The 16153-nt window shown below is 44.5% G+C and overlaps 1 protein-coding gene across 2 annotated transcripts in view; it reads right to left on the bottom strand.

The window, feature by feature from the left end:
• The window catches only part of LOC143775967 (pendrin-like), a 271334-nt gene that overhangs the window by 86850 nt on the left and 168331 nt on the right, over positions 1-16153 (bottom strand). Inside the window, exons 1-3 of one of the 2 annotated variants that reach the window (XM_077264783.1) lie at positions 9481-9529; positions 3225-3370; positions 1875-2014 (exon numbers count right to left, since the gene is read on the bottom strand). In XM_077264783.1, coding sequence (XP_077120898.1) covers positions 1875-2014; positions 3225-3355 — 271 coding nt within the window. In that variant the 5' untranslated portion in view covers positions 3356-3370; positions 9481-9529. Of the gene's footprint in view, positions 1-1874; positions 2015-3224; positions 3371-9480; positions 9530-16153 lie in introns of those variants that run through there. The other variant, XM_077264781.1, reaches the window with a different exon arrangement.

The following is a 16153-nucleotide window of genomic DNA, read 5'->3' as shown; positions in this document are numbered from 1 at the left end:
TGCAGGCAAAGCCAAAAAGCATTACTGCATATGCGCCCCGCACTATGTACCGGAAGTATTTCGATGTGTTACTTTGATCTAAACATTGATATATGTTTATATCAAAGAAGTGTTCTTCTGCTACTATTTGCCATGTTGTGTAATTATGCTGTGAATGTCCTGTACCATACATAATGCTATGTACTTTAGACATGTTATATGCCTTGTACTGAGTACCGTATTTTCTGGTGTATAAGACGACTGGGCGTATAAGACGACCAACCAACTTTTCCATATAAAATATGGAATTTGGGATATACCCGCCGTATAAGACGGGGGTCATCTTATACACCCAGTCATCTTATACGGCGTGTGGTTCCCAGGGTCTGGAGGAGAGGAGACTCTCCTTCAGGCTCTGGGATCCATATTCATGTAAAAGATAAAGAATAAAAATAAAAAATATGGATATACTCACCCCTCCGACGGACCCTGGCATGAATGAAGGACCTGCGATGATGTCGCGGTTACGCGACCGCTCACGTGACCGCTCATGTGACCGCGACGTCATCGAAGATCCTTCACTCACTGCATTCTTAGGAACGGAGGCAGACGCTTGCACCGCTGAGAGCCAGGGTCCGTCAGAGGGGTGAGTATATCCATATTTTTTATTTTTATTCTTTATTTTTTATATGAATATGGATCCCAGGGCCTGAAGGAGAGTCTCCTCTCCTTCACCCTGGGAACCATCCAGGATCGCTCTGTGCACCCGTACCCGGCGTATAAGACGACCCCCGATTTTTGGGACAATTTTTAGGGGTTAAAAAGTCGTCTTATACGCCGGAAAATACGGTACTTTCATTTTTCTTGTAGTTTTACACTGATCCCATCAATAAAAGTTGTAAAGGACCCCCTCCATCTACCTCAATGCATCCATTGGAAAGAGTTTAGCTGTCTGTCAACTGGCTTTTCTTAAGCACAAAGTTGAGGGTTCCAGAACAGGTAGCACTAGTGGCCTCCTGTTGGGCGAGAGTGATCTGCCATCGAGTCCAGATGGGTGGAGGACGACATTGGCAGCCAACAAGTTGTTATTTATTTAAGCTGCTAAGTTACACGTGAGACAGTGTGGTGAGAGGTTGTGAGCTGCTCTATATAGAGAAACGTAATCCGAACGGCTGTATACAAGGGGTGGGCAGAATTTATTTTTTTATTTACACCCTCATTTCGTTTTTTTCAGATTATGTCTGTCTCTGTCCTCGTCCTAAAGTGCCTAAACAGACCTGATTCTTGCTGTTATTTCTGTGTCAGTTTCACCATTCCCAGTCAAAGGATTAACATCAGCACATTTACCAAGCAAACCTATTTTCCATATTTCGTAGTAAAACTTGGTGATCAAGATAAGTCTTGGGCCCCTCACAAGGTGTGCAAGTAGTGTGTCAAGAGTTTACGGATGTGGACGAAGGGAACACTTGATAAGATGCCATTTGGTATACCTATGGTTTGGCGAGAGCCAAGAGATCATTCCGATGACTGTTACTTTTTTAAAGTGAAAACTTCAGGATATAACCAGACAAATAAATATAAAATAGAATATTCTAGTCTACCAGCAGCTAAAGTATATGTCCTCATTCAGCTGAAATCCCAGTGCCACTTTTCTTGAACTTATATGGTAGTGACGGTATATGTTTTTGAGTAGTCCTTGATTATTTCCCTAACCAGACTTCTTTAATGTCAGGACTACTGCCCTTCTGAGAAATAAGGTATTTTTGGTGCAATTTTTATATTTTATGTAAAATTAAATTCTTTAATAAATATATATTTGTATTCATACATAGTGGATATTCTCTTTTTTGTTTTTTGTTATCTGTTTAAGAAACTTGCATAGTGGAAAAACTTACCTTGTAATGTGCCAACAAGCCCAGTACATAGTCCTGAGATAATATCATGGACAAACCACTCTTTCCAACGGTATTTCGGTAACCAGGTAAGAATTGGAAAAAATTGCTTGAGCTTTAGATGAGCTGTTGTTGGAGTACAGCTGCCAAAAAGAGAATAAACAAGTAAAATTACTTTTGCTATTAGTAGAAAAGTAGTCATTTACTAAAATCAGCATCAGCTATTGAATCTTATTACCCAGAGCACTGACTTATCACTTAGCAAGATACTGTGGAAACATCGATTTAATGCAAATGGTGCAATAAAAAGTTGTGGCGTTTGGCTGGAGCACACATTTACTGACTGATTTATTATGACTGGCCTTACGCACATCAGTCTTAATGAAGTGCTCGCTGGAGCACAATGTGTTGAATTCAGCATATTTTATCAGTGGTGTGTGCCATAAATGATACTCCTGTCCCGTCAGTTTTAATGCCACAGCTTGTCTCACTCCTCCTCATCTCTGCCCATTTTGGCGGGCCTGGCTAAATCTGGAGTGAAAATGCCAAATGTAAAAAAACTGTTGCTCAACATTGCCTTGAGAAAAAAAATGTGATTTTTTAAATTGTTTTACGCAGAAAAAAATTGCGTAAACACTGATGTATCAGCCCTTTAGTTTTTTTTTCTGATATAGAAGACCGGGCACACTCTCTTGTATGCAGTGAAGAATTTTAATGTGCAATATTATAATATAATTGCACATTAAAATTCTTCACTGCATTCAAGAGAGTGTGCCCGGTCTTCTATACCACATTCTATGGTTTGGGAACCTACCGGAGGCACCTCCATCTCTGACTGTGCTAACAAGCAATTTTCCTGTTGTCTTTAGTTTTTTTCTGGCAGACAGATATTTTTATTTTTTGTATCGATCTCTGTTTGGCTCAAAAATTGCCAATGGTGTTGGTCAGCAGTAAGTCCACTCCTTTACAGCAATAGAGTTCTGTATGGAGATTTTTATGAACGATCATTCGGATGAAGCCCTCACAATTATTACATCATGTTAAAGAAGTAAATGAGCACTGATCGTCTTCCTATATCATCGATCTGCATTTGTTTTGGGGCAGTTCTTATACCCAGGTAAAAGGACCCTTGCTCATATTCAGCAGATAATTGAATCAGATTTCTAAGTAATTTTTCTGAATTGGAACAGGTACAGTAAGCCTCAACTAGATGATATCTTTTTTTATGGCAACATTCAAATTTAGAGCTCGGGATAAGTGCTAGAGTAACATTCGTTTTATGCAGATTCAACCATCTTACATAAAAACATAACACTTGTGACTTGTGAGTAAGAAAATAATTTTATTCTCAACCTGCAGTTATTCTTTAATTTTTGTGGAATACTTTTCTGTACGAGTTCAGTCTTCTCATTTTCCTCTTGGAAAGTTGTCTCAGAGTATATGGTTCGAGATACATGATACTGTTCACACACAGGCACGTCCATCCTTTCCTTTATCACCTGTGAATGACACACAATAAGACTTTCACTTAATGCATTACTACTCATTCATATCAGTTTCTAATATAAGCTGTCATGTGGGTAGGTATACATGAGGAATAATGTTATTTGTGGCCATTGTAGGTCTTGTATGCTGCAATTTTAGCAGTTTTTCCTTTGCATTAGAAACCTTAGCTTTTTCTCATTGTATATCCTGCCAATTTCTACCTCCAGCTTCTCTCCCCTTCTCCAAAGGCTGTTATAGGCACTTTGACAGATGTAAACAGACTGGTTAACAGATTTAAATGGAAACTGTAGTTTTATTAAACCTTGCATAAATCAGTAATACAAATGAATATAAGAAACTTTTTGATATATATATTATCAGAAAAATCTGCTTCTGTCTCCGCTTATGAACCACTTCTTCCTCCTCCCCGTGTCTCTTGAACTCACCATCCACTTTTTTAAAAAAGCAGCTCATCTCTATATTGCTCAAGACAAAACAGGTTGCCAGCTTAGAGAAGTGTCACATTACACTGCCTATAAATACTCTATAAAGAGAGGGGAAGAAGGAGTGAGGAGCAGAGTGAAGAAACAAGCAGAGGTAAACAGGGAGATCGTGCTGAGCTTTCTAACAATTCTTTTACCTCAACCTAGAGCTTGATTCACATCTGTCATGATAAATTAATGCTACATAATTTCTTCCAATTCCAATTTGCAGCTACATCTATCTTTGTGATAATAAAGGAATGAAGACCAGGAATCCCTCTCTATGTGCTCCACTGTATATGGGTCTTCAAAACGTGTTGATTATTATTTCAAACAGAAGGAGCATGTCAAACAGAAGGACACTACTAGGACAACCCCTTCTCATTCCCCACAATAAAATAAAAAAGCTTACACTCACTTCCCGTTTTGGCGCCATTCCTGAAGTGTCGGCACTCGTGGTCACGGTGCTCTCATGTGGTTGAATGACACGTGACCCCAGCGCCCAATTAGTGGACAAATTGAACATGAAGAGGAAGTCCGGGCTGTGAATGATCTCTGACTTTCTCTTGTCTAATTCCACAGAAGGCAGGGACAGCAACACCAGTGCTGATTGGGCACCAGTCACCATGTGTCTTACAGCCACACAAGAGCCCCGGGACCATGAGTGCCAACACTGCAGGAAAGGCACAGGAGGTGAGTATAGGCTTTTTAATTTTATTGAGGCAAAGCCTTGGGAATGAGAATTGGTCGTTCCAGTAGTGGACAACCCCTTTGAGCCACAAAGGGGGTCCAATTGCCAAAGTGACATCAGCTAATCATCAAGCACAAAAGAATTATTAACCCCTTAGTGACTGAGCCAAATTTTTAAAATCTGACCAGTGTCACTTTATGTGGTAATAACTCCGGAATGCTTCCCAGTGATTTTGAGATTGTTTTTGCATGACACATTATAATTTATGATAATGATAAATTTAGGATGATATGTTTTGTTTATTTATAAAAAAATATATAAAAAATTTGAGAAAAATGTTAAAAAATTAGCAATTTTCAAACTTTGAATGATTATCCCTTTAATCCAGATAGTCATACCACAGAAAAGCATTAATGAATAACATTTTCCTCGTGTCTGCTTTATATCAGCACCATTTGTAAAATGTTATTTTATTTTGTTAGCATTTTACGAGGTTTAATAATGTAGCAGCAATTTTTCATGGAAACGTACAAAATGTATTTTTTTAGGGACCTATCCAGGTTTGAAGTGACTTTAGGGGTCCTATATATTGGTAAACCCCCAAATGTTATACCATTTTAAAAACAGCGCCCCCTGACATATTGAAAACTGGTAGAGTCAAAACAAAAGAAGTCAAAACCGCACCCTTTTATATATAGATTGAAGGTCTCAGCGGACACAAGGGCGCACGTCCAAAACCAGGGAGCCCATCCCGGACAGTATCAAGACCACAAAAAACAAAGAGACAGCGCCACAATGGATGGTGAAAAAATAGGAGCTTACATTTATTCTGCCTCCTGTAGAGACGTTTCGGTCAACAGACTTGCTTGAAAAAGGTCTGTTGACCGAAACGTCGCTACAGGAGGCAGAATAAATGTAAGCTCCTATTCTTTCACCATCCATTGAGGCGCTGTCTCTTTGTTTTTTGTGATATTGAAAACTGCTGTCAGGTCGTTTATTAACACTTCAGGTTATTTTCAGGAATTAATGCAAAGTGGCATGACAGAAATGAAAATGTGTATTTATACCACCTAAATGTCGGTAACTTCTGAACAGGTTACAACAGCCGTCAGACTCTGAGGCCGCTATTTGGTCATGAATTGCCATAGCAAACATCAGGACCACACAATCATGATCTGAGGGCACCAATTGAGATAAAGTGGAAGCCCCCACACTCTGTTAACCATTTATAATGATGTAGTCACTATTGACAGCAGCATCTAAGGGGTTAAACAGATTTTGAAGGTGCAAACACTGATCGTGGCTTATACAGCAATTTGTCAGCTATAGTGTACAGCCGACAGCTTCTGCATTGTCTCCTGTATGGGGATGCTATTCCCTTATACAGTATCTCAGGTCAGTTAAAAGGCGTTTTGGCAGTCATTAAGGGGTTAAATTAGCAAGTAAATAAATATAATGCAGTTAGCATAACAATCAATCTTCGGAAAAAGGCATGCCGAATGGAAAATTCAAGAAGGAGATCCAAAAGGAGGTCAATGTATAAAAGGAGGATAATAAACCCAGTGCCTCATGAGAATAGACCATGGAATCAAATCGTAGAAGAGTTCTATGTGGGTCCAACCTGAGAAACTGGGAAGTATAATAGAGACAGCTTTTCTTTAGAATTTCTCTTAAGTAAAAAGTGACTGATGCTTCAGTAATTATAAAGTACAGAGCAGAGTCAAGTAGGGCAATCCCTGTGTGGGAATCAGCCAAGAACACCCGTGAACCGCTTCGCATACAGCTTCTTCTGAGGGGTGTTCTTGGCTGATTCCCACACAGGGATTGCCCTACTTGACTCTGCTCTGTACTTTATAAATACTGAAGTACATTTTATGTGGGGTTATTTTTCCTTGTTTGTATTTTCCAATAATAAATATTTATTCATTTTACCTTGGCTGTTAGACTCCTGATGTTTTTGTAGCATTTTTCTCCACTAAAGTGATTTGAAGGGACTGAGACATGCGAGCACTGCAGTCTATTCAATGCTTACACTGCTGTGTATGCCTAAGGTCTGTATGCTTATTAGCGACCCTCCTGGTTGTTGCACTGTTTAATGTGTTAATATTGGAATACCAACCACAACTAAGTCAATGGTGTGTAGGTATCCAGAGAGGAGTAAATGTTGAGGAAGCTGCAACACTTGCATGAGTGTCATGGCTCCTTCAAACAAGCCATAATAGGAGAATCAGACCTAAGGATAGATCATTAATGTAGGGATGCTGAACCTTTTTATGTGTACAGAAGGAAAAAAATCCTTAACAGTGTCTTATTACCTATTTTTGACCATTTGGCACAATAGGTAAACCAGTATCCTCAATGGATATATCTAACATTTAAACAAACAGCTTATCAGATCTTTGGTAGGATAAGACCAGCATTTTTTAATTTTAGCCTCTAGATGTCATTGTCTTCTCCAATAAATTTGAAGATTTCATAAACTTCCATTACATTTATGTAAGCAGTATCTAAAGATTGTATGCAAGTACCGGATTTATAAATGTATGTTACAGAATATTACAAGAAACATTGTTAAATAAATATTAACCATATAAATAGCTAAAGTAAACGCAGAAATTCATCTTTTATGGTTCTACATGAATGTTTGTATACAGTACAGACCAAAAGTTTCTACACACCTTCTCATTTAAAGATTTTTCTGTATTTTCATGACTATGAAAATTGTACATTCACACTGAAGGCATCAAAACTATGAATTAACACATGTGGAATTATATGCTTAACAAAAAAGTGTGAAACAACTGAAAATATGTCTTATATTCTAGGTTCTTCAAAGTAGCCACCTTTTACTTTGATTACTGTTTTGCACACTCTTGGCATTCTCTTGATGAGCTTCAAAAGGTAGTCACCGGGAATGGTTTTCACTTCACAGGTGTGCCCTGTCAGGTTTAATAAGTGGGATTTCTTGCCTTATAAATGGGGTTGGGACCATCAGTTGTGTTGAGCAGAAGTCTGGTGGATACACAGCTTATAGTCCTACTGAATAGACTGTTAGAATTTGTATTATGGCAAGAAAAAAGCAGCTAAGTAAAGAAAACCGAGTGGCCATCATTACTTTAAGAAATGAAGGTCAGTCAGTCCGAAAAATTGGGAAAACTTTGAAAGTGTCCCCAAGTGCAGTGACAAAAACCATCAAGCGCTACAAAGAAACTGGCTCACATGAGGACCGCCCCAGGAAAGGAAGACCGAGAGTCACCTCTGCTTCTGAGGATAAGTTTATCCGAGTCACCAGCCTCAGAAATTGCAGGTTAACAGCAGCTCAGATTAGAGATCAGGTCAATCCCACACAGAGTTCTAGCAGCAGACACATCTCTACAACAACTGTTAAGAGGAGACTTTGTGCAGCAGGCCTTCATGGTAAAATAGCTGCTAGGAAACCACTGCTAAGGACAGGCAACAAGCAGAAGAGACTTGTTTGGGCTAAAGAACACAAGGAATGGACATTAGACCAGTGGAAATCTGTGCTTTGTTCTGATGAGTCCAAATTTGAGATCTTTAGTTCCAACCATCATGTCTTTGTGCAACGCAGAAAAGGTGAACGGATGGACTCTACATGCCTGGTTCCCACCGTGAAGCATGGAGGAGGAGGTGTGATATGTGGGGGGTGCTTTGCTGGTGACACTGTTGAGGATTTATTCAAAATTGAAAGCATACTGAACCAGCATGGCTACCACAGCATCTTGCAGCGGAATGCTATTCCATCCGGTTTGCGTTTAGTTGGACCATCATTTATTTTTCAACAGGACAATGACCCCAAACACACCTCCAGGCTGTGTAAGGGCTATTTGACCAAGAAGGAGAGTGATGGGATGCTACGCCAGATGACCTGGCCTTCACAGTCACCAGACCTGAACCCAATCGAGATGGATTGGGGTGAGCTGGACCGCAGAGTGAAGGCAAAAGGGCCAACAAGTGCTAAGCATCTCTGGGAACTCCTTCAAGATTGTTCGAAGACCATTCCCGGTGACTACCTCTTGAAGCTCATCAAGAGAATGCCAAGAGTGTGGAAAGCAGTCATCAAAGCAAAAGGTGGCTACTTTGAAGAACCTAGAATATAAGACAAAATTTCACTTTTTTGTTAAGTATATAATTCCACATGTGTTAATTCATAGTTTTGATGCCTTCAGTGTGAATGTACAATTTTCATAGTCATGAAAATACAGAAAAATCTTTAAATGAGAAGGTGTGTCCAAACTTTTGGTCTGTACTGTATGTGCAACATATATTATTAACATATTATTTAGGTCCTCGTATAATAAGTAGTAAGTACAGGTCAGATGTGCAAATATACAGACAATTGTTTAAATGGGTTTTCTGGGACTTTGATATTGTGGATATGAGAGTTAATGGAAGACCAAGAGTGTAATGAGTAGACAGAGGTCACATTGTTTGCCATGCTTTCTCATCTAGCTGCAATATCTTCACCGGAAAATCATACATGCAGATATTCATACCTAAAATAATAAATGCAAGTCCTGCTTGTCCTATCATCTACATTTTTAAAAGCAATTTTGAAACATATCCCAGCACGTTGTATCAGCAAGAATAGTGCTGCAGACTATTCTACTTATGCCATAAGGATTTAAACACAACAGTTATGTGAATACGTTTCCAGAAAAACAATTAGTTGAGATTCTTGTAGCATAAAGTGAAATTCTCTGCACTACACCATTTATCTTGGTATGTTCAGGTAAATGCATGACAATTTTTTTTATTTTACAAGAGATGTAACCAAATAGAAAAACTTTTCTTTTTGCCTATATTAATAAAATGTATATTTTCATAAATATCAATCCTCAGGAACTAATTATTTGGTAAATACAGACAATTTCCAGTACAATATAATAAAGTTATATGTATAATATTTACAAAGTAAAGCTTTTTACTATACCGGATTGTTTGCAGCACCCGGGAGTCTTAGGGAGAGGTGTAAAACAAAAACGTATAAGAGTCAGAATACAAAGACCCTATAGCCTGAGGATAGCAGGGTTTTTGGAAAACCAGTTTGGGTAAGAATGCACCTGTCAGCTGATACCTGCATTCTGATCTTCATAGATTTCCTCTGCATCAGTTAATCCTTCAATCATTAATACCAGTAGCTGTATGTAGAATAGATGAAAACATACATTCAGCAGCTGCCAAGGATTCCATACTATTCAGGCTTTGGAATCCTTAAAGTGTCTGAAATAAGTGACCTGACTATTTTTGAGGTGGCCTCTGCTTGGAAGCCGCCACTAACCTCTACATGAAATAAAGAAAAAATCCATCTTTGCCACAAAAACAATGCTATAAACATCAAAGAAGACACTTCAGAAAAAACACCGCAAGTGTTCTCCTGAAGCATCTTCGGCTTCACAAATGATGCCTAAAAGATGTCGTGTGCACATATCCTAAAAATAAAAGCCTCTTATAGGTGTTGGAGGAGTTCTGATCTGAAAAGAACATACTGGTGGGACTGGTGTGAGGTCTTTAGAATTATTAGCACTTTTATAAATTCCCCATTGCCTCCACGTCCAGCATTAGCTCTATGTAAAATCCACATTATGCCCAAGTAGCATAGAGCTATAGTAGGACACATTTTATTTGCTGTACAGTCAGTCATAGCGTGACACTGGCGGTCTGAGACAGAGCCAACCAATTAAGATATTATCCCATTACTGCTATAATAATAGAATAATGATGATACATGGAAAAAAGAACTTTAAAGTTTCCTGCAATGTATGCAAATGAATGCTCAAGGGTACGCTCGGCATATTCAGACATCTAAGTGACCCAGTCAATCTTCTTTAAAGGGAATCTGTCATTAGATTCATGCAGCTCAAACCATAGGCAGCATGAAACTGAGTCTGGCTGCACAAATCGGAGTCTGGCTGAATGAATCAGGGTCTGGCTGAATGGATCAGGGTCTGGCTGCACGAATCAGAGTCTGGCTGAATGGATCAGGGTCTGGCTGCACGAATCAGAGTCTGGCTGAATGGATCAGGGTCTGGATGCACGAATCAGAGTCTGGCTGAATGGATCAGGGTCTGGCTGCACGAATCAGAGTCTGGCTGAATCGATCAGGGTCTGGCTGCACGAATCAGAGTCTGGCTACAGAAATAAGAGTCTGGCTGCACGAATCAGAGTCTGGCTGCACAAATCACAGTCTGGCTGCACGAATCAGAGTCTGGCTGAATGGATCAGGGTCTGGCTGCACGAATCAGAGTCTGGCTGAATGGATCAGGGTCTGGCTGCACGAACCAGAGTCTGGCTGAATGGATCAGAGTCTGGCTGCACGAATCAGAGTCTGGCTGCATGAATCAGAGTCTGGCTGCATGAATCAGAGTCTGGCTACAGAAATAAGAGTCTGGCTGCATGAATCACAGTCTGGCTGCACGAATCAGGGTCTGGCTGCACGAATCAGAGTATGGCTGCACGAATCAGGGCCTGGCTGCCGAATCAGAGTCTGGCTGCACGAATCAGGGTCTGGCTGCACGAATCACAGTTTGGCTGCACGAATCAGACTCTGGTTGAATGGATCAGGGTCTGGCTGCACGAATCAGAGTCTGGCTGAATGGATCAGGGTCTGGCTGCACGAACCAGAGTCTGGCTGAATGGATCAGGGTCTGGTTGCACAGATCAGAGTCTGGCTGCACGAATCAGAGTCTGGCTGAATGGATCAGGGTCTGGCTGCACGAATCAGAGTCTGGCTACAGAAATAAGAGTCTGGCTGCATGAATCAGAGTCTGGCTGCACGAATCAGAGTCTGGCTGAATGGATCAGGGTCTGGCTGCACGAATCAGAGTCTGACTGAATGGATCAGGGTCTGGCTGCACGAATCAGAGTCTGGCTAGAGAAATAAGAGTCTGGCTGCATGAATCAGTCTGGCTGCATGAATCACAGTCTGGCTGCATGAATCAGGGTCTGGCTGCACGAATCAGAGTCTGGCTGCACAAATCAGGGTCTGGGTGCACGAATCAGGGCCTGGCTGCCGAATCAGGGTCTGGCTGCACGATTCAGGGTCTGGCTGCACGAGTCAGAGTCTGGCTGCATGAATCAGGGTCTGGCTGCACAAATCAGGGTCTGGCTGCCGAATCAGGGTCTGGCTGCACGAATCAGGGTCTGGCTGCACGAATCAGGGTCTGGCTGCACGGATCAGGGTCTGGCTGCACGAATCGGTCTGGCTGCACGAATCAGAGTCTGGCTGCACGAATCAGGGTCTGGCTGCACGAATCAGAGTCTGGCTGCACGAATCGGTGTGGCTGCACGAATCAGGGTCTGGCTGCGCGAATCAGAGTCTGGCTGCACGATTCAGGGTCTGGCTGTACGAATCTGGGTATGGCTGCACAAATCAGTCTGGCTAGGGAAATAAGAGTCTGGCTGCACGAATCAGAGTCTGGCTGCACGAATCACAGTCTAGCTGCACGAATCAGTCTGGCTGAATGGATCAGGGTCTGGCTGCACGAATCAGAGTCTGGCTGAATGGATCAGGGTCTGGCTGCACGAACCAGAGTCTGGCTGAATGGATCAGGGTCTGGCTGCACGACTCAGAGTCTGGCTGCACGAATCAGAGTCTGGCTGCACGAATCACAGTCTAGCTGCACGAATCACAGTCTAGCTGCACGAATCAGTCTGGCTGAATGGATCAGGGTCTGGCTGCACGAATCAGAGTCTGGCTGAATGGATCAGGGTCTGGCTGCACGAATCAGAGTCTGGCTGAATTGATCAGGGTCTGGCTGCACGAATCAGAGTCTGGCTGAATGGATCAGGGTCTGGCTGCACGAATCAGAGTCTGGCTGAATAGATCAGGGTCTGGCTGCAAGAATCAGAGTCTGGCTGAATGGATCAGGGTCTGGCTGCACGAATCAGAGTCTGGCTGAATGGATCAGGGTCTGGCTGCACGACTCAGAGTCTGGCTGCACGAATCACAGTCTGGTTGCACAGATCAGAGTCTGGCTGCACGAATCAGAGTCTGGCTGCACGGATCAGAGTCTGGCTGAATGGATCAGGGTCTGGCTGCACGAATCAGAGTCTGGCTGAATGGATCAGGCTCTGGCTGCACGAATCAGAGTCTGGCTGAATGGATCAGGGTCTGGCTGCAAGAACCAGAGTCTGGCTGAATGGATCAGGGTCTGGCTGCACAAATCAGAGTCTGGCTGCACGAATCACAGTCTGGTTGCACAGATCAGAGTCTGGCTGCACGAATCAGAGTCTGGCTGAATGGATCAGGGTCTGGCTGCACGAATCAGAGTCTGGCTGCATGAATCACAGTCTGGCTGCACGAATCAGGGTCTGGCTGCACGAACCAGAGTCTGGCTGAATGGATCAGGGTCTGGCTGCACAAATCAGAGTCTGGCTGCACGAATCACAGTCTGATTCGTGCAGCCAGACTCTGATCTGTGCAACCAGAGTCTGGCTGAATGGATCAGGGTCTGGCTGCACGAATCAGAGTCTGGCTGCATGAATCACAGTCTGGCTGCACGAATCAGGGTCTGGCTGCACGAATCAGAGTCTGGCTGCACAAATCAGGGTCTGGGTGCACGAATCAGGGCCTGGCTGCCGAATTAGAGTCTGGCTGCACGAGTCAGGGTCTGGCTGCACGAATCAGAGTCTGGCTGCACGAATCAGGGTCTGGCTGCACGAATCAGGGTCTGGCTGCACGAATCAGGGTCTGGCTGCACGAATCAGAGTCTGGCTGCACGAATCAGGGTCTGGCTGCACGAATCAGGGTCTGGCTGCACGAATCACAGTTTGGCTGCACGAATCAGACTATGGTTGAATGGATCAGGGTCTGGCTGCACGAATCAGAGTCTGGCTGAATGGATCAGGGTCTGGCTGCACGAATCAGAGTCTGGCTGAATGGATCAGGGTCTGGCTGCACGACTCAGAGTCTGGCTGAATGTATCAGGGTCTGGCTGCACGAATCAGAGTCTGGCTACAGAAATAAGAGTCTGGCTGCACGAATCAGAGTCTGGCTGCATGAATCACAGTCTGGCTGTACGGATCAGAGTCTGGCTGAATGGATCAGGGTCTGGCTGCACGAATCAGAGTCTGGCTGAATGGATCAGGCTCTGGCTGCACGAATCAGAGTCTGGCTGAATGGATCAGGGTCTGGCTGCACGAACCAGAGTCTGGCTGAATGGATCCGGGTCTGGCTGCACAAATCAGAGTCTGGCTGCACGAATCACAGTCTGGTTGCACAGATCAGAGTCTGGCTGCGCGAATCAGAGTCTGGCTGAATGGATCAGGGTCTGGCTGCACGAATCAGAGTCTGGCTGCATGAATCACAGTCTGGCTGCACGAATCAGAGTCTGGCTGCACGAACCAGAGTCTGGCTGCACGAATCACAGTCTGATTCGTGCAGCCAGACTCTGATCTGTGCAACCAGAGTCTGGCTGAATGGATCAGGGTCTGGCTGCACGATTCAGAGTCTGGCTGCATGAATCACAGTCTGGCTGCACGAATCAGGGTCTGGCTGCACGAATCAGGGTCTGGCTGCACGAATCAGAGTCTGGCTGCACAAATCAGGGTCTGGGTGCATGAATCAGGGCCTAGCTGCCGAATTAGAGTCTGGCTGCACGAGTCAGGGTCTGGCTGCACGAATCAGAGTCTGGCTGCACGAATCAGGGTCTGGCTGCACGAATCAGGGTCTGGCTGCACGAATCAGGGTCTGGCTGCACGAATCAGAGTCTGGCTGCACGAATCAGGGTCTGGCTGCACGAATCAGGGTCTGGCTGCACGAATCATAGTTTGGCTGCACGAATCAGACTATGGCTGAATGGATCAGGGTCTGGCTGCACGAATCAGAGTCTGGCTGAATGGATCAGGGTCTGGCTGCACGAATCAGAGTCTGGCTAGAGAAATCAGAGTCTGGCTGCAGAAATCAGGGTCTGGGTGCACGAATCAGGGCCTGGCTGCCGAATCAGAGTCTGGCTGCACGAATCACATTCTGGCTGTATGAATCAGGGTCTGGTTGCACGAATCAGGGTCTGGCTGCATGAATCAGGGTCTGGCTGCACGAATCAGGGTCTGGCTGCCGAATCAGGGTCTGGCTGCCTGAATCAGGGTCTGGCTGCACGGATCAGGGTCTGGCTGCACGAATCGGTCTGGCTGCACGAATCACAGTCTGGATGCACGAATCAGAAGTCTGGCTGCACGAATCAGAGTCTGGCTGCATGAATCAGAGTCTGGCTGCACGAATCGGTCTGGCTGCACGAATCAGGGTCTGGCTGCACGAATCAGTCTGGCTACAGAAATAAGAGTCTGGCTGCACGAATCAGAGTCTGGCTGAATGGATCAGGGTCTGGCTGCACGAATCAGAGTCTGGCTGAATGGATCAGGGTCTGGCTGCACGAATCAGAGTCTGGCTGAATTGATCAGGGTCTGGCTGCACGAATCAGAGTCTGGCTGAATGGATCAGAGTCTGGCTGCATGAATCAGACTGGCTGAATGGATCAGGGTCTGGCTGCACGAATCAGAGTCTGGCTGAATGGATCAGGGTCTGGCTGCACGAATCAGAGTCTGGCTGAATGGATCAGGGTCTGGCTGCACGAATCAGAGTCTGGCTACAGAAATAAGAGTCTGGCTGCACAAATCAGAGTCTGGCTGCACGAGTCAGAGTCTGGCTGAATGGATCAGGGTCTGGCTGCACGAATCAGAGTCTGGCTGAATGGATCAGGGTCTGGCTGCACGAATCACAGTCTGGGTGCATGAATCAGAGTCTGGTGCACGAATCAGAGTCTGGCTGCACGACTCAGAGTCTGGCTGCACGAATCAGAGTCTGGCTGCACGAATCAGGGTCTGGCTGAAAGGATCAGGTCTGGCTGCACGAATCAGAGTCTGGCTGCACGAATCAGAGTCTGGCTGCACAAATCAGAGTCTGGTGCGCGAATCAGAGTCTGCTGCACGAATCAGAGTCTGGCTGCACAAATCAGGGCCTGGCTGCACGGATCAGGGTCTGGCTGCACGAATCGGTCTGGCTGCATGAATCAGCGTCTGGCTGTACGAATCAGAGTCTGGCTGCACGAATCACATTCTGACTGCACAAATCAGGGTCTGGCTGCACGAATCAGAGTCTGGCTGCACGAGTCAGGGTCTGGCTGCACGAACTAGGGTCTGGCTGCACAAATCAGAGTCGGGCTGCACGAATCAGAGTCGGGCTGCACGAATCAGAGCCTGGCTGCACGGATCAGGGTCTGGCTGAATGGATCAGGGTCTGGCTGAATGGATCAGGGTCTAGCTGCATGAATCAGAGTCTGGCTGAATGGATCAGGGTCTGGCTCCACGAATCAGAGTCTGGCTGAATGGATCAGGGTCTGGCTGCGCGAATCAGAGTCTGGCTACAGAAATAAGAGTCTGGCTGCACGAATCAGAGACTGGCTGCATGAATCACAGTCTGGCTGCACGAATCAGAGTCTGGCTGAATGGATCAGGGTCTGGCTGCACAAATCAGAGTCTGGCTGAATGGATCAGGGTCTGGCTGCCCAAATCAGAGTCTGGCTGAATGGATCAGGGTCTGGCTGCACGAATCAGAGTCTGGCTACAGAAATAAGAGTCTGGCTGCACAAATCATAGTCTGGCTGCAT

Source organism: Ranitomeya variabilis, chromosome 5, assembly GCF_051348905.1.
Source record: "Ranitomeya variabilis isolate aRanVar5 chromosome 5, aRanVar5.hap1, whole genome shotgun sequence".
In the NCBI taxonomy this organism is placed as follows: domain Eukaryota; kingdom Metazoa; phylum Chordata; class Amphibia; order Anura; family Dendrobatidae; genus Ranitomeya; species Ranitomeya variabilis.
The sequence above is the reverse complement of the archived record's forward strand: the minus strand, read 5'-3'. Positions and strand labels throughout refer to the sequence as shown.